General features: G+C 57.8%; 2 protein-coding genes across 5 annotated transcripts in view; one reads left to right on the top strand and one right to left on the bottom strand.

The window, feature by feature from the left end:
- SGSM2 (small G protein signaling modulator 2) overlaps positions 1 to 6,126 on the top strand; it is a gene marked incomplete at its 3' end in the record, with an annotated part of 45,681 nt that extends 39,555 nt beyond the window's left edge. For 2 of the 3 annotated variants that reach the window (XM_084802756.1, XM_084802755.1), the window contains one exon: positions 24 to 1,661. In XM_084802756.1, coding sequence (XP_084658882.1) covers positions 24 to 112 — 89 coding nt within the window. Of the gene's footprint in view, positions 1 to 23; positions 1,662 to 5,971 lie in introns of those variants that run through there. The other variant, XM_084802754.1, reaches the window with a different exon arrangement.
- Positions 6,127 to 6,430: 304 nt separating this feature from the next.
- MNT (MAX network transcriptional repressor) lies at positions 6,431 to 18,812 on the bottom strand (the record flags this gene model as incomplete). 2 transcript variants are annotated; one of them, XM_084802796.1, is made up of 6 exons in its annotated part: positions 18,381 to 18,812; positions 13,183 to 13,771; positions 12,775 to 12,816; positions 12,535 to 12,646; positions 7,395 to 7,587; positions 6,431 to 7,197 (listed from the first exon to the last, which is right to left on the bottom strand). In XM_084802796.1, exons 1-6 carry the CDS (start codon positions 18,451 to 18,453, stop codon positions 6,431 to 6,433), a joined length of 1,776 nt encoding a protein of 591 aa, XP_084658922.1. In that variant the 5' UTR covers positions 18,454 to 18,812. The 2 variants fall into 2 exon arrangements, with proteins under 2 accessions (XP_084658922.1, XP_084658923.1); XM_084802797.1 differs by lacking the exon at positions 18,381 to 18,812 and adding an exon at positions 14,688 to 16,440.
- Between the last annotated feature and the right edge of the window lie 349 nt (positions 18,813 to 19,161).

The raw sequence follows: 19,161 nt of genomic DNA, 5'->3' as shown, positions 1-19,161 counted from the left end.
GTAACCATCCCTGTTTCTCCCAGAGCGGGCTGAGCACCACGATGCCCAGGAGATCCTGCGGATTGCCCGGGACTTGGTCCATAAGGTGCAGATGCTCATAGACAACAAGTGAGCGCTGCGGCTGGGGACAGCAAAGTGGGGAGCCCAGGTACCAGGCCCTGAGCTCCAGCAGGAAGAGGCAGAAGTCACGTTCTACCACAGACTGCCTCACCCCACATCCCCTACCCCTACCCCGCCTCTGCCAACCCTGCCCACTCAGCCGTGTACCCTAACAAGGTGACTGAAAGCCTGCGATGTGAGTGTGGGCAGTGCGGGGGGGGGGGTGGGGGGGGGTGGGGGGGGGCCTGCAGGGCAAGTCGGGGTCAGGGTGCCTGCAGATCACAGCTGGGTGGGCGGGGTCGGCCTCAGGGAAACTGGCTGCCTTGGGGGACACCTTCTCTGTTCCCCTCTCAAACAACTTAGAGTAGCCCTGCTGCCACCTGCAGCCTCAGCCTGGACTGTTTCCCAATGCCTCTTCCCGGTCAGCCTGGGGCCCTGTAAGTTTAGTAGGGTCTACAGTGGCCTGAGCCTCATCTAGCAGGAGTTGCATGAGGCAAGGAGCTCTGTGCCGAATCTCTCCGGAGGCCTTTCGTGGTCTCATCAAGCGCCTATTCAGGCACGTGCCCCAGGGGCAGGAGACCTGGCTACTTTCCAGGCTCTTCTGAGACACTGGGGGCAGTCAGATGTGAGCTCTGGGTGAGCACCCCATGTCAGCAGCACTGCCATAGCCTCTGGCCACCAGAGTGACCCCATAGCTTCCCACCCCCTGCACAATGCCCACTCCCGTCTGTACAGTGTCACTCTCCTCACCCTGCCTTGCTAATGCACTGCACATAAGTAGCACACTTGCCCACTGTATGGTATGGAGGGCAGTGAGTGTGCTTGCTCCCCGGGAAACCCCAGGAAAACAGCACTGTCACAACCTCCTTCCCAGGACAGGCCTGTGTGTGCGTTCCTTTCTGGGTGCCCTTTACCTGTTCAGACATCTGTGCGTTCCTGAGGCTGAGGGAGGTGGCAGTGCCTGGGTATTCCTGGTTCACCCCTAGTGAGAGGCAAGGCCAGCTCCACATGCATCTCGGGGTGCTGAGAGGCCTGGATACCCAGAAAGGCCCTTGGAGGAATTTGCAGGGGTGTTACCAAAGGCCCAGCCCTTGATCTGAGGCCTAGGCATGCTGCTTGTTTGTTCTGTCACCCCCATATCCTCCACACCTGAGTACATGCAAGGCAGGTCTGGGACTTCGCCTGACTCCTTCCCAGAAGTCACCAAGGTTCACAGACGTACTTTATTTGAAAAACATGAGAAAGGACCAGCAGCATTCTGCATAGAGCACAGCCTTCCCTGCCTCGCCCCCCACCCGCCTCTGGGTACTGCACGGCCTTTGTGGGGCCCAGCCCCCCACTGCCCACCCTTGTTTATCATTCCTCAGCCTCCAAGCACGAGTGGCCAGTGTGTGCCTGCCTTAGTGACTCTGGTTTTGTGAGGAGCCGACTGTATGGCGTTTGGGGTTCTGTTTTTGTTTTTGTTTTGTTCATTTGTTTGTTAGTTTGAATGGTTGGTTTTGTTGTGCTCAGAAACTATACTCTTCAATGTAACAGAGACCAATAAAATGCATTTGGCAGTGCCTGCGGCTCTGATGGCTGCTTGTGGGACTAGTTGGACATAATAGTCATGTGCTAGAGAGTTCTGTACATTCCAACAGTAAAGGGTGACAGCTTTAAAAAAAAAAAAAAAAGCAAGAATGCTGTAAGAGAGCCAAAGATTTTCCTAGCAAAGGGGCTCCAGTTTTGGAGTTCCATAGCATGGGCTAGTTAGGAAGTCAGGTGCCCAGAATTCCATTGTCCTTACCCACCTAGACTGCTGGCTGGGCATGCAGACACTACATGTAGACGCCCATGTCCAAAAGGGGTCTCTGGATGGTTGGGCAACCCTCAGGCACACTGGGCTTTGTGGACACAAGCTCGCTGAGGAATATCTTTACAGCGCAGGGGCTCAGGCTCTGAGCACAGGGAAGGAAGATGCAGCCCCAGATCTCAGGTGGTGGTTCCAGTGCTAGGCACAAGCATTAGCACCCGCCGCCCAGGTGGACACGACAGAGCTCTTCCTGGTGCCACCAGCAGAGAGCGCCCACACTTCGTGAATCAGGAGGGCCGACGAGGCTGGCAGTGGGAGATTGGAACTGACATTTCTTAGCGATGGCCCTCCAGAAAATAAGCGTCCAGGTTATTTATGGCCAGCTTTTCCTTCCTGAAGATAATGCCCCCTCCCCAACCCTAAGAAGGGGGCTGAGGGTCAGACACAACCAGGGAGACACCTACCTAACCCACACCTGGCCCAGCTACCAGGTCCCTGATCTTATTCCCCGCCACTTGCCTCATGACAGCCTTGCCCAGAACAAGGCTGGAGGAAATGGAGCTCCGTGGTCAGAAGTCTTCTGTACCCAGCTGAGGTGTTGGCTCCCCGGGTCCTGACCCTGACCTCACCAAACTTCCAAGAGTGGAACGAATTGTCTCAAAGTGGCTTTGAAAAGCCTCTTGCTGAGCCGGGCGTGGTGGCGCACGCCTTTAATCCCAGCACTCGGGAGGCAGAGGCAGGCGGATCGCTGTGAGTTCGAGGCTAGCCTGGTCTACAAAGTGAGTCCAGGACAGGCAAGGCTACACAAAGAAACCCTGTCTCAAAAAACCAAAAAAAAAAAAAAACAAAAAAAAAAACAAAAAACAAAAACCAGAAAAGCCTCTTGCTATCTGTCCCCAGGTCCTGGGGGAATAGGCTCTGCTATCTGCATCTCTCTTTATCCCCTGACGGGCAGGTCGGGTGCCTAATGATGATGAGAGATTAACTGGACTAAGCAACGCTCAGAATTGCAGTCCTAACCAACAAGGTGCAACCGTGGGACTTCAACAGGTCGCTGGCCATTTCTAAGGACCAGCTCTTGCTGGTCTACACTGGGCTGTCTGAATTGTGAGGCCAGATCCTTAAATGTTCCAGGGTAGCCAGGCGGTGACGCACACCTCCAATGCCAGTACTTGGGAGGAAGAGACAGGCCAATCTCTGTGAGTTCGACAGCCACAGCTACGCAGAGACACCCGGTCTCAGGTGGGAGTGGGTGGGGAGGAAAATAACAAACTGCCTCCCCTCACCTCCCAGACAGGCTTTCTCTGTGTAGCCCTGGCTGCCCTGGAACTCACTCTGTAGGCAAGGTTGGCCTCAAACTCAGGGATCCACCTGCTTCGGCCTCCTGAGTGCTGAGACTAACGGTATGTGCCACCACTGTCCAGACCCCAGCTTGTTTTAAGATGTGGGGGTGTTTTGCCAGTGCCTGATGCCCACAGAAGCCAGAAATGGGTGTAGAATATCCTGGGCCTGGGCTTAGTTCGGAGCTGGCAATCAAGCAAGTCCTCCAGAAGAGCACCTAGTGCTCCTTTCTTAAAAAACAGGGTCTTTCTGTGTCTTGGCTGTCCTGGACTTGCTTTGTAGACCAGGCCGGCCTCTGCTGGGATTAAAGGCGTGCACCACCACCACCCAGCCTGCAGTCAGTGCTCCTAAGTGCTGAACCATCTTTCCAGCTCTTAATAAGGTATTTAAATTCATTTACACTTGCCTGCTTGTGTACGTGTGGGTCACATGCATGCAGGTGCACATGGAGGCCACAAGGTGGAGTCAGGACCCCAGCAACTGAGGTAGTTGTGAACTACTTGATGCTGGTGTCAGAAACCCAATCTGGGTCCCCTGGAAAAGCAGCAAACTCTGCCTTGCTTAGTTGCCTCTGGAACCCCATTACCAGGGTTTTAATTACGTAACTCAGGCCACCACCCAACTTTCTTCATCCTCCTGCATCAGCCTTCAGAGTGCAGCCTCTTGCTGTCTTTAGCTGACAGGTCCCTGTGGGCCTCTGCCCCTCACAATGAAATGACCCAGATGCTGAGACTGGCAGCTCCGTCTCAGGTTTCAGTGCAGATTTATTTCAGTTTTATATTTTATTCCAGGCAAGTGCTTATTACATGGGTAGTATTCATGTCTCAATACCTAAAGTCTCAGAGCATGAACAGCCACTAGAGTACAGTTCAATAGTAAAAATACAATATGTACAAAATTAGGGTTTTTGTAGTTTTTTTTTTTTCCCACACAGCAGATGTACCCAAACACATAAAAATCTCTACAGTCTGGGGCGCTACAATTCATATTTCAGGAAACAGAGACACAGTGACCAAGTCCTCACTGTAAACAAGGGCCACCTCTTTGGGGATTGGGAGTGGGACCCTGGGACAGGGAGAAGCAGCTGTTCCTAGAGAGACTATGGTGACCCAACTACCCTCCAGGTGTCCCCTGCCCTTCTTTGGCCCCCAGGGAACCACTCTCCCCACTTTTTCTCCCCGAGGTAAAGATCCCAGGCAGTGAGCCACTCCAAACAGCACAGGTAAAACACGCATGAGAGGTAAGGTGTGTGTATGTGTGTGTCCCAGGCTGGAAGGGATAGGAAGGGAAGGGCCAGGCGGTCCCACAGGGTGAGGACAGATGTGGTCCTAACAGCTCTCAAGGGGAAGATGCCCAAGAAAGGGCTGGGAGGTGGCTGCCCACTTGGGCACACAGCAGTCACAAACATCAAAAACAGCAACAACACTCATCACCACCAATCTGGACATAGTCATTCGGCACTAGGTCTGGAGGAGCCCCTGCTGGGGCGGGAGGGGCGGGTGGATGATGAGGTATCTGTGCAGGCTCGGGGGCCAACACGATGGTGCAAACTCTGGAACTGGCCTCGAGACACAGAGAGGGGGTAAATAGGACAAGTGGTCTGACTGTGCCAGCACCAGACTCTGCTCTTCACAACACAGAGAGCGGAGAGTGGAGGTGGCCCCCAGAGTCAGGGTGTGGGGAGAGGTGGCTGCAGCCACAGGAAGGCAGCCAGCCAGCTTGTGGGTTGGGATTTCTGCATCAGGGCAGAGACCTGGTCCTAGCAACCATTTCCCACTCCAGGAGACAAATAATAATAAAGTGCCCTGGGGGGGGGGGTGGTTCTCCCAGGGTCAGAAGGACCTGTGAGTCCTGAGGCATCTGAGGAGTCTGTATTCAGAACCTCTGCTGGCCTCAGTGCCCTGCTCACAGTGTCATCTGAAGGACCCTGAGCCCTGCCCCCTCTGGCCCCTCGACTACCTTAGCCCCCAGTGCAAACTTCATACCTTAGGGACACTTGCTTCCTGCCCCACACTGAAAGGCCATTGGTGAGTGTCCAGTGGGGAGCTGAATGTGCACACGTGTAACTGAGTGTCTGACACAAGGCCACTTGTAATAAATATCCACTTAAAAAGAGAAGCCAAAGCAGTCTGCAAAAGCAGAGGCAGGAGACGCAGCATCCCCCAAGCACGGGACTCTCGCTTTCCCCAAACCTTCGCCCAGCAAAGGCCCATCCCACAGTGGACACTGCAATGCCCACCAGGAAGGGGGGTCTCAAAACTGCCACTGAGGAGTCGATGGGAAAAGCCCCAGGATTTCAGCTCATTAATACCTCAGCCTCAGTCCATGCCTCCCAAGCTGCAGGTGGTACCTAACCGCAGGGGCCTGGGGAGCACTGGACAGAGCAAGAAACCAATCAGACAGTGAGTGTCAAGTCCAAGGACAGAGTTTCTCCCAAGTCCAGAGGAACTGAGATGAGAGGCCGTAGAGGGGCCTCCCCTGCCCTGAGCTCAGCCTGCTCTTCGGAGGCCAGAAGCCCAGGGCCAGGCGTGGGAAACTTGCCCACAGCCTGGATTTTCTTTATTGTTAGTTGAGACTCACTCAAACAGTTTCTACTGGAACCAATCACAGTGACCACAGGTGGGTCAGAGATTGCCAGGCCCTGACTCTGCCAGATCTTAGGATCTGTCAACCTGTACTCAAAGCTGGACCCCCACCACCCATTTCCCATCTTTCTGGGGCTCCCTGTTTCCTACACAGAGGTCCCACAAGACTCTGAGGCTGTGGAGGGGCGGCCAGGGAGCTCAGCCACCTCACCAGACACAGCAATAGCAGCAACAGCACAGGAAAGCGGGCCGGGAAGGAGAAGCCAGAGAAGAAAGCCGCAGCGGAGACTTCCTGCGGGGACAAGGTAGGGAGGCAGGCGTGGCACCAGGAGCCGGCACCAGGCTGGGTAGGCGAGGTGTCCACCAAAGCATCCTCATGTCTACCAAGTCCTAGTGCAGCAGGGTCGGTCACTTCCTGCCTGCACCCAACTCCCTGGGGGGACCCCTCCCTTCCCCTGGCTCAGAGTCTCTGCACCCCCTTCCCCTACGAGGCCTGGGGGTGGTAAGGGTGGGGCGGGCCTGGGCCTGGCTGGAATGTGTGGAGCTGGTGGGTGGGAGAGAGGCAGTCAGGTCCCCTTCCCTGCCCCCATGGGGGCCTAAGTGGCCTCAATCCTCAAGCCAGCTTGAGTGTGCTGACTGGAAAGGAGGGCATGGTGACCATAGTCACAGGGTTGAGCACTGTTTGGCCCACCAGCTGGGGGTGGTGCACCACCTGGGCCCCCACAGCTGGCTTTGCCATGACAGTGGCTGGGGGCCCCAGCCCGGCTGTGCCATTCACTTGCTGGTGCGAAAGGGTGTGCGCAATGTGGCTCACCGCCACAGGCTGGCTCACCGCCACAGGCTGTGGGTACAAGGGCAGCTGGGAGCCGAGGTGGGCCACATGGTTGAGGGTGGCAGGGTGAACTGTGATGTGACCAATGGGAGGTGTGGCAGGTGCCAGCTGCACAGCAGGGCTGGGGGCCGAGGGGGCAATGTGGGCGATGTGCTTGCCCCCTGTCCCCTGCAGAACATGGTTCACAGTCTGGATGACTGAGGCGTGGGTGGTGGCTGTGTGGGCGATGACTGTAGAGCCACCCCCGGCCGTGGCCACCAGATGGGCTGGAGCTGGCACTAGTGTCTGGGTCGGGGTGGCGGGTGGGGGAGGAGGGGCTGGCAGAGGGGTCTTTTGCTGTGGTGGCTGCTGCTGCACAGGGGGGTGGGCAGGGGACAGGGCTACTGGGTGGGGGTGAGGGTGCGGATGGGCAGGCAGAGGCGCAGGGGTGGGGCTGGGAGTTGGCAGGGTGGATTTCAGCAGCTCCGGCTGGGGACGATGGTTGAGCTTAGGTGGGCCCAGGCCTGCCCGGTCGTCCTCCATATCCTCGTCCATGTTGTCCTCGCCCTCTGTCGGGGAACACAGGGCAGGGGGCAGGTCAGAAGAGCTTGGGAAACAAGTGTCTGGACGCATAGGTGGGCCTGGGGGTCTGGAAATACGATGCAACTGGGACGCTTGGCCTCTTTCCTAGCAGGGAAAAACCTACTCGAGGAAGCCAGGGACAACATTCAAGAGCGGTAGGACCAGCACAGGGGCCGAGGCTCACCAGAGGCTGTGGAGGTGGAGGCCTGGTCATCCTCAGGCTGGCCTGTCTGCCGGAGCACACGGTCAATCTCCAGCACGTCCATCCACTGGCTCAGCTCATGCTTGAGCTCGGCCAGCCGCTGCTGCGTGGCGATCTTCTCCCGCGCAAGCCGCTCCATCTCATGCTCATACTCTTTTTCCTTCCTCTTCAGGGACTGGGGACAGGGCAAGGGACAGCAGGTGTCCTTAAGCAGCAACCATAAGTTCCAGGGCCCTCAAAACCTTTGGACCAGTGGTTCTCAACTTCTCTAAGATTGCGACCCTTTAATACAGTTCCTCATGCTGTGGTGATGCCCAACCATAAAGTTATTTTATTGCAACGTTAAAACTGTAATTTTACTGCTGTTATAAACCATAATGTAAGTATCTGATATACAACCCCAAAAGGGGTCTCGACTCACAGATTAGAAACCACGACTCTGACAGTGACAGAGCAACTGGGAGGCCACACCTGCCTCCTATTCCACTGCTCTGCCCAGTAAGGACCAGCACCTGCGTCACTGTGGTTGCCTAAGCAGGCACCATTAGAAGTTAACACAGAAACCTTTGATACCAGCACTAGGGAGGAGAGGCAAGTGGATCGCTGTGAGTTCGAGGCCAGCCTGGTCTACAAAGTGAGTCCAGGACAGCCAAGGCTACACAGAGAAACCCTGTCTCAAAAAACCAGAAAAAAAAAGTTCACACCGAACTAGGGAGTGGTGGTGCCTGCCTTTAGTCCCAGCGCACTCCAGAGACAGAGGCAGGTAGATCTGTGAGTTTGAGGCCAGCCTGGTCTACAGAGCAAGTTTTAGGACAGCCAGGACCCCCCACCAAAAGAAACAAAAAACAAAAACAAAACCTAGCAGAGATCCAAGTCTCGGGGCCCTTGCCCACACTACCTTAACTGGGTCCTGTGAGGACTTCACAGCCTCCCACCACACATCTTAGCTTTCTCAGTCAACACAAGCCACAGCAACCCTCCTTGGTACGCACGCCTTTCTTCCTTTGTCCTTGGAGGGCTACTCACTCGACCCTGTGACAGCACAGTGCCACCACAGGTGTCTATCTTCTTGGGAGCAACACGGGCTCCTCTGCCCCCTGAACTCAGCTGCACCTTGGCCACCTATGCTTCCTCTCCACTGCTCCCCACTCAGGGCGCTGCCTATGACCTTCCAGACCTCACAGGATGCTGAACCTGAAAAATCTGCGGTGCGCACCACTGGCCAACAACAAAGGATCTCGGGGTGCTCCACAGCACTCCAGGTCTGACTACACACCCCTAGAGGCTTCTCAGAAGGTCCAGACAGACTACCTTCCTCACCACACACATATATCCCGGCCTTCCTCCAGAACACAGGATGTCCTTCCTTACCCACAATACCCCAGTCAGAACCCTCGCTGGGTCCCCTTTGCACACGCTTAGGAGCAGCTCCAGAAGGCCAGTCCCAGTGTTCTAGAGCAAAGCGCTTCCATGACCTCCAGACCCCGATAACAGTCCAAGCCTAGGTATGTCAGGGACGGCTCCTACCCTTGCTGACTCCAGAGGCCACAGCACAGGTCACCTCCAGGTGTAGACACCACAGGCACCCCACCTACTAGCTTGTCTCTGAATCCTGTCTGCCTTGCTGTTCACACATGGATGCCCCTGCCTTCATCCCTGGGGGGAGCAGGTCTGTCTCTCTTTCTCAGTGACACTTATTGACTTGCAGGGGAAGGGGACACACGTGCTACAGTGCAAGTCACGGGAGAACGCTTAGAATGTGTGCCCCAGGTGACGTGCCTTGGCTCCTTTACCCTGGGGGCCACCTCACAGTATCCCTAGTCTTTCTACTCCTAGACCACACTTGTGTCCCAATCTCTTCCATTGCCCTTTCCCAGCCGGAGGCCATGTCAGGACGCCCATCCTCCTGCCTCAACCCCAGTGCTCGCTCCTACTGTGTAGCCGAGCACTAACCGAGCCTGCGATGGGTCTCCATTGGCCCTGGCGCACGTGACTAGAGTAACTGTCTCAGCACACACATGGCCCCTGTCCACCCTGTGGTGAGGGACGGTAAAGGGTATTCCACATTCCGTTTACACCCCTCACCCTATCAGTGGCCAGTAGTGTGCTTACTCAGGACCCAGAGGCTCCGGGAGCCCGGCACCCCGCTTTCGGGTGAGGGTGTCAGACCCTGTCTAGGCTTCCCCTTGTCACAGGGAACCCAGCAGACTCAGCCTCCCCTGCTTCCACACTCAGCAGCAGCTCAGTAGCTTCTCCTCAGACAAGACAGCATCCGACCCCCGTCTCCCTATATTCCTCCCGCCACCCCAAGCTCTGGACATTCCTGATGCACTGAGGAGAAGTTTCTGTCAGTGCCTACAGCACAAGGAGGCCCAGAGCCGTGCCATGCTGCCCTTGACACACCTGCCGTCAGTTCCACACCACCGTGCTCTACCATCCCAACAACAGCTTGCCCGTTTCTCTTCACATTTCTGCTAGCAACAGCAGGAAAGACCTCGTCTCCACCCTACACACAAACGTACACGGCACCTGTGTGTGCTCTCACCTGGCTCTGTTCCTGAGGGCCATATATGACATCAGAGGAGGCCACAAACCCTTTGTGTCTCAGTCCTAACTTGAACCTTGCGGCTCCTGGCTGGAGCTGTCACCCTGAACTCTAGCCACTGCTTGTAGAGAGGCTGTATTTTGGGGCAGGGAGACAAAGTGTCAGGGGCCAAAGCCCACTCTTTTCACACAGCTCAGCCCACAGGCCTAGCGACCCTGGCAGGTTCCCCAGAGCCAAAGGTGAGTCCACTTGTGTGTCTCATGGTGCTAGTCCCCAGCCTCAAGAATGCTGGGCAAGTACTCTATTGAGCTAACGCCCCCTGCCCAAGAGGCTCGGTTTAAACCCACTTATTTTAGGTGTCAATCTGGATCCGTGTCTGTTTTTTCTGTCTCTGCCCACTTCACTGTGGCTTTCTTCAAGTACCCTACCCCCTCCATGCAACTCTCAAGACCAACTGGGGCCTCAACCCCCTCCTGTAGCATCCCTGCCCCTAGAAAAGACAAAGTCTTCTGACTCATTTGCCTCTCCCTCCAGAGTGCTGAGGGTAAAGCCAGGCGACACCACAACAGGCCCTCCTAGAGCTGTTCGCGTCTGGACACACTACCAAAGCCCTAGGTCCTCAGGGCCCTGGTGCTCTCCTGGATCACCTTCCAGTCACCTAGTACCTGCTACCTCTCTGCGTGAGCCGCCATTCTACTTTCTTTTACAACCAAGCATCTCTCTCTCTCCCTCTCCCCCCCCCCCACTTAAGAAACAACCACTCCGTCCTCCACTTTGCCTAGTTCATCTAGATGCAGCCCCCCAAAAAAGATCCTGTCACCCCTCAAGGCTTTTGGGATTTGCTGCAAGACCAATCTCATCTCTCTTTTTTTTCCCGGTCTCTGGTCCTCAGAAGCACATCTGGAACGTGACTAAAAATGTTTTTTTTTTTTTTCCTTCCAGAGCTGAGGGCCCTGAAAGCGCTGGACCACCGAGGTAAATCCCCAACACTGAATCAAAATATTTAATGAAGTAAGGGAGCCAGTGCCACAGAGTTTCCACAATCTTGTGACTTGTTTCTGCGTCTATGACCAAGGGGGCGTTTTCAGCAACAGTCTGGGGGCTCCTCCCACTGCTTCGTCAGATCAGACCTAATCCTAGGGAATTTCCTTGGGTTGGTTCTACTGCAGCTGAGCTATTTTCAAATCCACACATTATGCAAGGCTCCTTTTCCCAAGTACAAATCTAAAAAAAGGCACTTGCTCCAGCAGTCACAACTGCTATTAATGTTTAGAGACCGCAATTTTTTTTTGCATAAATTTCAATCCTTCTACCCTCTCTATGGTAGTATCTTTTCTTAGCATCCTCAAATGAGAAAAACTGGTATTCTGAGAAAATGTCACAGCATAATGGCTGAGGTCTGCTAAGAGGCGGCACTGGTAAAAAAGAAAGACAAGCGAATTACACCCAAGCCTAAAGTCAGTAAAAATCATCACGGAAATAAGCCACGGGACATTGCACTGCCTATGCTGGGCCCCTTAGTCCGCAAGCGAGGCCCCGCCCCTCCGGAGCACGCGCGTACCCACGCGGACCTGTCCGCTGCGTCACGGCGGCCGGGTGGCCCCGCCCCCAGCTGCCGGGAAGCTCTGGGAGGCGGGCGGGCGGAAAGGCATGTGAGTCGGCTGGCTGCCTGGAGGAGAGGCCAAGGGCCTCAAGCACCGGGGTCCGGTTACCTCCGGGTTGTGACCCAGCTGCCGAAGCCCTGCTGGGGTGCGGGCACCCCTCCCACGGAAGCTGTGATGTAGCCGCGCTCCCGCGAGCGAGCATCCTGAGTGGGCGGACGGAAACCCCGACGTCCGCCCTACCCCCCACCCCCACCCCCCGCCGCGAGCGCGCGCGGCTTGGAGCGCTAGGTCCCTCCCCATTCCCCAACGGTTTGGTCTCCCGCGCCGCCAAGCCTGGCCGCGCCCATCCATCCCCCCCATGTCCCCCGCCCCCCGCTCCACCGCCTCCCGGGCACGCGGAACCCTACGCGGTTGCCAGGACAACAGCAACTTCACGCTGCTGCAGAGGGCAGCCGGTGCCCAAGACCAAAGGCGACAACACCAGCGAGGACACCTTCCCGGCACCCGCGGGAAGGAGAGAGTTAAGGCTCGCTGGCCCCCACGTCGTCACCCCGCCCGCCCCACCCCGACCGTAATCCTGAAGCACACTGCCGAGTGAACGCAGACTCCCCGTTCCTCCCGACTCATTAACCCCCACTAGTGACCGCCCTTGACCCGGGAACTGCGGGTAGGGAGGAGGTGGTGGGCCCGCTCCGTGCCCTTGTCACCCGGGGCTGAGCAGACGCGGCCCGTGGGGGAGGGGAAGGCTGGGGAGGGAGGCGCCGCCGCCCTCTGGCGCAGGCGCTCTCCTGCCCTACCCCCCCTCCCGGGCTGGGAGCCCCGCTGACGTCAGCCAGGCCATGTGCTCAGCGCCCGCGTGGAGGCGGGCGGGGGAGCCTGCCGGTAGCAGGAGGAAGCTGGCGCTGCGGCCGCCACGGCACCGCCCAACCCTCCCTCCCTCCCTATCTCCCTCCCCCCCCCCCCCCCACCATACCTGGATGTACCGCAGCGCCGTCCGCAGCACGCTCAGATTCGAAGTCTTCTTGTCGTCTACGTTGGGGATATTGCGCTTCAGGGTCTCAAAACATTCCTTCAGATGGGCCCTCCTGGGGGGAAAGGGGGGGAGCTGGTCAGTCCAGGGCCTGAGGGCATAGGAGGAGCTGGAAGCAGGGGCAAACCCCAATGGCACCAGAGGGGTGGGCCCAGAGTCACATTAGTAAGTGCACTCACACACCTGTTCTTCTCCAATTTGTTGTGGACTTCTCTGGTTCCAATCCTGAAAACCCAGACAGACAGGAGGATGTTCAGGGAGGAAGGCCCAACTGCATGCAGCCTTCTGGACCGCCCCCCCCCCCCAACATTCGCTATAGATTGAAAGTGTTGGGCCTGTGTTGAGCCCCCTGGGTACCTCTGTGCTCATAACCCATAGTCCTCTGAACCCTCCATTCCACTGGCCCAACTAAGAGACAAAAGGGTTCGTGGAGGGAGTTCTGGAATCTTCTTTCAGGAGGATGGTGTTTTATTTTTGAGAGGTACTTATTCGTGGCACGTGGCATTCCGTGGCCAGGTGAACCTTCTCCTCCCCCCCCAGCCTTCTCCTCTCCCGTCCCCCCAGCCCCTCTGCCATGGCCCCCCTACTTACCCCCCAGGCCGCTTCTTTTGTTCACTGGCTTTGGCTTCTTCAGCTGGTGCTAACTTTAGGGTCCCGAGCGTGGGCGGGGGTGGTTGCTGGGGGGCCAGCTGGGGCTGGACTCCGGGGTGTGGTGCAATGGTCAGGATGGGCGTAGGGAGGGGCTGCAAAGGCTTGGGGCTGCCAGTGGGTGCAACTGTGGTCTTCGGATCAGGCAGTAAGGGAGCAGGGGTGGGCACCTGCGGTCTGGTGGCCAGGGGAACCGGCTCCTTAAGGGTGAGTCCAGGGGTGCTGACCAAGGCTGGCTGGCGAGGTGCCAGGGGCAGAGGCTGGGCTGCCGGGGGCGGAGGCGGGGGTAGGGACTGCGGGGAGTTGGTCACCACAGGAATAGGAATGACAGTCAGCGAAGTAGGGGTGGCTAGCGGAGGCGGCGGAGGCGGCGGTGCGGGCGGTGGCGCCGGCGGTGAGAGCGGTAGCGGCGGAGCCTCGATCCGGGGTTCCTCCACAGGCAGGGCATGGGCCAACCTGGCCAAGCTACTTGCTCTCTTCTGTTCCTGCTCTCGCTCGCGTTCCCGCTCCAGGCGAAGGCGTTCCTGCTCCTCTACGCAGAGAGAACACACGGGGGCCTTAGCAGAGCCAGGGTCCCGGCCCCGATTTGACCTGTCCCAGTCTGGGCTCAGGGACATCCTGCCCAGGCAGAGACACCAGACACGACCAAGCATGTCCAGGCAAGGCAGCACTGAACAAACAAAGCACAAGCCTGGTCCCTACCACTGGGGACTCACAGCCTGGGGCAGAGTTGGGGCAAAAAAAAGGATAGGGGTGCCAGGCTGGGTTAGGGGAAAGCAGGGGCTCATGAAAAGTGAGCAGGAGCAGCGAGGGGATGGGGTGCTGGAGGCGAGGCAATCTGGGGGTGAATGAACTAGACAGGTGACCAACAGGAGTATCCAGGGGGACACAGAGCTCAAGTATGCACAGGGACAGATGATGCCTGAGAGCCGGCAACAGGCCAGATCCCCACAGAACAGAATTTACCAAGCACCTGTTGGGGAGCAGGCAGTACCTTTGTCTCACCAGCAATGAGCAGAGACAAATGATTTGGTGAGTTACAGAGCGAGCCTGACACCTAGCTGGAGACCCTGCGCGTGTCACGGCCACATGCCTGTTCCCAGAAGAGCCTCAGGTACAGGGCAAACACATTTACACGAGAACGGTCCCCGGCAAACCATTCAGACCCTAGCTGAAAACAGGACTTGGCCCTACCTAGGAATCTGTCTTCTTAGACTCCACCATTAGGTTCCCTGGCTATGGCTTTTGTACAGGGCTGTGTCACCATCCCCAGGGAGGGGAAGGAGCCCAGGCCTTTCTGCTGTGGACACACCCCAAACAGGCCATGTGATGTGGGGCCCGGAGCTAAGTCCTCTATTGGAAGGAGGGTCATAGCCCGCGTTCCTGCCCTCAGATCCAAGACCCCATGGCCTCCTGGGGATGCAACACTTGGCGAGATGCAGGCTCACCTCCAGCCACACGAGGCAAGGAAGGAGCTGAGGAGGAAGTAGAGGGTGAAGCGTTTGAAGGAATCATAAACTGTTTCTCAGCAGGCAGAGTTCAGGGCTGCCACTGGTTGGCTTCTTCCCACCTCTCCTGCCCTTCAGGAAGGGGAGGGCAAGCTTGCTGCAATCCCTGTCAGCAGTGACTTTGGTCCCAGCCGGTCCCCAGCTGGGCCTGGGAACACTTCTGGCCCACACTTTCAACTCAGGGCCCAATACAGCTCCTTTGAATGGTCCGGTTTGCTTACTTCATCAAGTCACTGTTTTCTGTGTTAGTGAGGGTGTGCACAGGTGGGTGGACCACTCTGAGGACTTGTCCGTCCTCTCCCGCCCACCATGGGCTCCTGGGATCCATCTCAGGAAGTCAGCCCGGCTTTCTCTTGAGAATGTTTACTGCTGCAGCCATCTCTCTGGCCGGAGAACAAATATTTAAGTCACCGTAGGCAGAGGGGCCCACGGCCAGGTACTGGCCTGGAAGCAAAGCCTGTATTTTAAATCTCCCAGAGGAGACATGCTCCCTACACACCACGAAGGACTCACCGAATGAGGCTCCACCCCCACCTCACCCAGCCCAGCACTGTCAACCCTGACTGGACAGCACAGGCTACTCCATGACTGCACCCGTCCACCACAGCTTCCCCGCCCTGCCCCTAGTTCTCCCCCATTTCCCACACACGGTCCCTGAGTGCACTGGAGGGCGAGGCGTGCTGGCACTGCCGGGCCCTCTTATAGGTACAATCTGTGTTTAGGCCATGGTTAAGAATGTTCTGACCGTGGAGCAGTCCTGTCGTTCTCACCCGCACATCCACACGGTCTCCAGGTTCCACAGACACTGACCCTAGGGAAGTTATCAGCAGGACCATCTGGCTGAGAGAGCACGGGCCTGATGCTGCCTGCAACCTTCCTAAGCGACTGGATCCTGACGTGTACAGGGACCCTCCCCTTCCATGTGCCACCAGAGCTTGGCACATAAGGCAGGCCCAGAGCAGGACAGGTGCCAGGCACCTCTGCACACAACAGCAGGCCCCCTCCATCAAAGTCATCTCCACAAATGCTGGCAATGAGCAGGCTAACTCCTCCTCTGGGCACTAGCACTGGCCTTGTCCTCTCTTCTCTCTCACACTCACTCACACATGCATCCCACTCTCAGGTCGGTCATGTGGGCAAAGTGGTCTACGCTAGTCTTGACCTTGTAGGTGGCAATGCAAAGGACAAGAGAATCCCTGCTCAGAGCTGGTCAGCAGGCTGATGTCACCTGTAGCGGCTCTAACCTGTCGGAGGCTTTATCCTGTGGGAACAGAATCTGGCCATCTCTGTACGTGAGTCCCTGGAGTGGATCTGGCTTTCCAGCAGCTGCCCAGCGAAGACTCTCTGATCCAACACCAAGCTGAACTTTGATTCTCCCCGGTGCTCAATACTTGGGAAAGGGCTCTGCCATTGAAGAGGATTTTTTCCCAGGCTCCTTTGCAGAGCTTCATCCACTAGCCCCCACCACCTAATTGGTCAGCTCTTGGCTTAATTGAGGAAGGGTATAAGCACGGCGGTAGGGGGTCTTCTCCCCTCATCTACATGGCTGGCTAGTTAATGTGAAATGAGAGTTCCTTAGCGCCAACAGATGGGTAAATCCTGTTCACCTCTCACGGACTGCCTGGTACACAGTGGGGATGTGACTGGTACTCCTCAACTACACTGTGTTGACGCTGGCAGCAGGTGACTCCTCCTCCTCCTCAAACCCTCCAGTTCTCCCCCCCCCACCCCCCTCCACACATCCGCAGCTGAAACCACACATTTCTCATCCTGGTTAACCACCAGCGCTGCCCACTGCTTGACCCTGCAGGAGACACAAAGGGGAGCAGCATGTGGGTGGATACCCCAGACCATCGATTCTGCAAAAAACCTAAGCACTTGGGTCTTGCAGATCTCCAGTGACTCCTGACCTTGAGAGGCTGGTCGGTCTGACTAGGCCTGCAGACCTGCGGCTCCCCCGCCCCCTTGCCGGCTACCACTCACTCCTCCCGCCCCACCGCGCGCGCGGAACAAACTGCAGGCGTGCGCGCGCCTTTGCGCGCGGGCACACACAAAACACACACACACACTACTACCTCCTGCATGACTCATCACTGAGGCAACAATAGGCAGAAAGAAAGGGAAGGAAGGCGAAGAACTCTCTCTACCACAACACTGCCGACTGAGAGGGTCTGAGTGGGCAGAGGAACCAGGAAGCCTCGGGAACCACACACACATCATTTCAGGGCTGAGGCCCTCCCAAGCGCCCAGAAAGCGGAGGTCTTTTCCCTTGAACCTCTATTTCAGCAGCATTCGAAGGCTAGGGACCACCGCCAAAGGGGGTTGGTGACAGGATCATAAACTCTTATCCAGCCTCTCAGAGGGCGCGCCAAAGTTTGCCCTTCTCATGCCGGCTCACTCCAATGTGGCCGGGGTGTTGCCAGAAGGGTCGCTGGGACACTGTAGGCGGGTCAGTGATACGTTAGTTGTAGGTGTCACCCTGAGATCATGAGGGTTTCCCTCGCTACAAGATCAAAAACAGGACGATAGGTAAGAGCCGAGGTGAATGCGGCTCCTCCTTTCCTAGGGCAAAGGCTCTTCCAGGGAGATGGCTAGCAACCAGAGCCAGAGCCCTACCCGACTCAAGGCCCCTCGCCGGCCCCGCCCAGGCCCCGCCCCCGGGCGGGCGCTAGGCGGCGTGGAGGGCCGGGCCGCGCAGTCCCTAGCGGGAGTGTCCCCCGTGCACGTGGTCGGAGGCGGAGCCTGACCACGTCACCACTCCATGTAACCAACGGGCTTGGGACGCAGGCACACGCAACATTCCAGCCAAGAGCGGGTTTGAAACGCGCAGACACGCCACATTCCACACCGGCTAAAGCAGGGCAGCGCAGGGGGGCCTAGGGGCTGCCCCCAGCGACCCGCGGGACACTCACAGGCACCCAATCAGCGCAGCTCTCAGCCAAACCTAGACGTGCGACCCAGCCCAGCTCTGGGAGGCGGGGTCAGGCGGGGCTGGCCAGGATCATAAGACACGCGATGTCATTTCATTCTGCAAAGGCCGCCTCCGCCCCAAGCAGCGCGTAGATCTGCCGGGAGCGCTCCCCGCACCCTCCTACCGGGGCCAGGGAATCCGAAGAGCTGCTCCGCGTAGAGTATTCCCCACCCCCACCCAGTTACGCACACGCCCACTCGTGTGCTGTACAAACACCCGGGCACACGTCCGTTCATCCGCTCTCCCCTGACTCTCACCATACATATCTTGGTGCACACACGCACGCACACGCGGGTCTGCCACCCCTGCACACAACAACATCCCTCTCCCCGTCCCCGGTTCATACATCCTCAATGGTAGCGAGGGCGCCGCCCGCCCACACCTAAGGAGCCCCTCACTGAAGGTGTACTGGGGATGCCAGGCAGCTAGGGTGGCACCCGCAGGAGCTGGGTTCCTCTTTGCATGTTAATGAATTCATTAATTATTTTCACTGCTCGCATCACTCCTCCGGGACGGCAGCCCTTGCGGGGAGCCCGTGCTCTGCTCGGCTTTTCAGGTCGCGCCGTAGAGGGGCCTGCCTGCGATTTCCAGTTGATTTGGGGATCAGGGTCACTGGCCTCCCCTTTTGCCCAGTGCCCCAGGGGCCCAGCCGGGCCGCTCACCACGTGCTCTCTGTTGTTGCTGCGCTTGCCATTCCAGGAAGCGGGCCGCCTCCAGTAGCGTCTCTATGCTCATCGCGCCGAGAGCAGCCGGGGGCGCGCCGGGGCCGAGGCTGCGGCCCGCGAGCCAAGCACAGGTCAGGCTGGCGGGCCGGCAGGAGGGAGGGATCACCTCCGGGGGGCGACAGGGCTGGGCGGCGCAGCGCACTCCTCAGGAAAGAACGGGGGAGCACGGGGAGGAAAAAAAAAATCAATGTCTCCCGAAATATTTGCAAAATAGAAATTTGCAAATTAAAAAAAACTGGATGCAAAAAAATTAAAAAGGCGGCACTGCCTTCTTTCTTCCTTCTTCCTCTTCCTCCCTTCCGATGCCTCCCGCCCCGCGGCCCCGGGAGTCCCGCCGACAAGAAAGGGCTTTGCAACAAGATGGCGAGGAGGCACCGACACACACAACAAGGGAAGGAGCCGCGCTGCCCCCGGCCGCCGCCCCCGCTACTACACCGGGGCCGCAGCCAAAGCCCGGACCGGAGCCCCCGCCCGCAGGGCCGCGGCGTCTCACGGAGGGCGGGGTCGCGCCGGGGATGGCCCCGCCCACCGCGCGCGCACACGTGGCCTGGGGTGGGGGTGAGAAGATGGAACCGGGCTTCCGCGCTGTTTCCGCTTTCCCGCCTTGCCCCTACTCTCCTCTGGGCCAGCCCCAAGTTAAACGGGGTTGCGTGCCTGGGGCGTTCACGGCGGGATCTGTCTTACAGAGGGAAGGGAAGGGACGGCTAAGACTTCAGTT

Source organism: Acomys minous, assembly GCF_964271855.1.
Source record: "Acomys minous genome assembly, chromosome: 12".
In the NCBI taxonomy this organism is placed as follows: domain Eukaryota; kingdom Metazoa; phylum Chordata; class Mammalia; order Rodentia; family Muridae; genus Acomys; species Acomys minous.
Note: the sequence above shows the minus strand (reverse complement) of the source record. Positions and strands in the feature narration are given on the sequence as shown.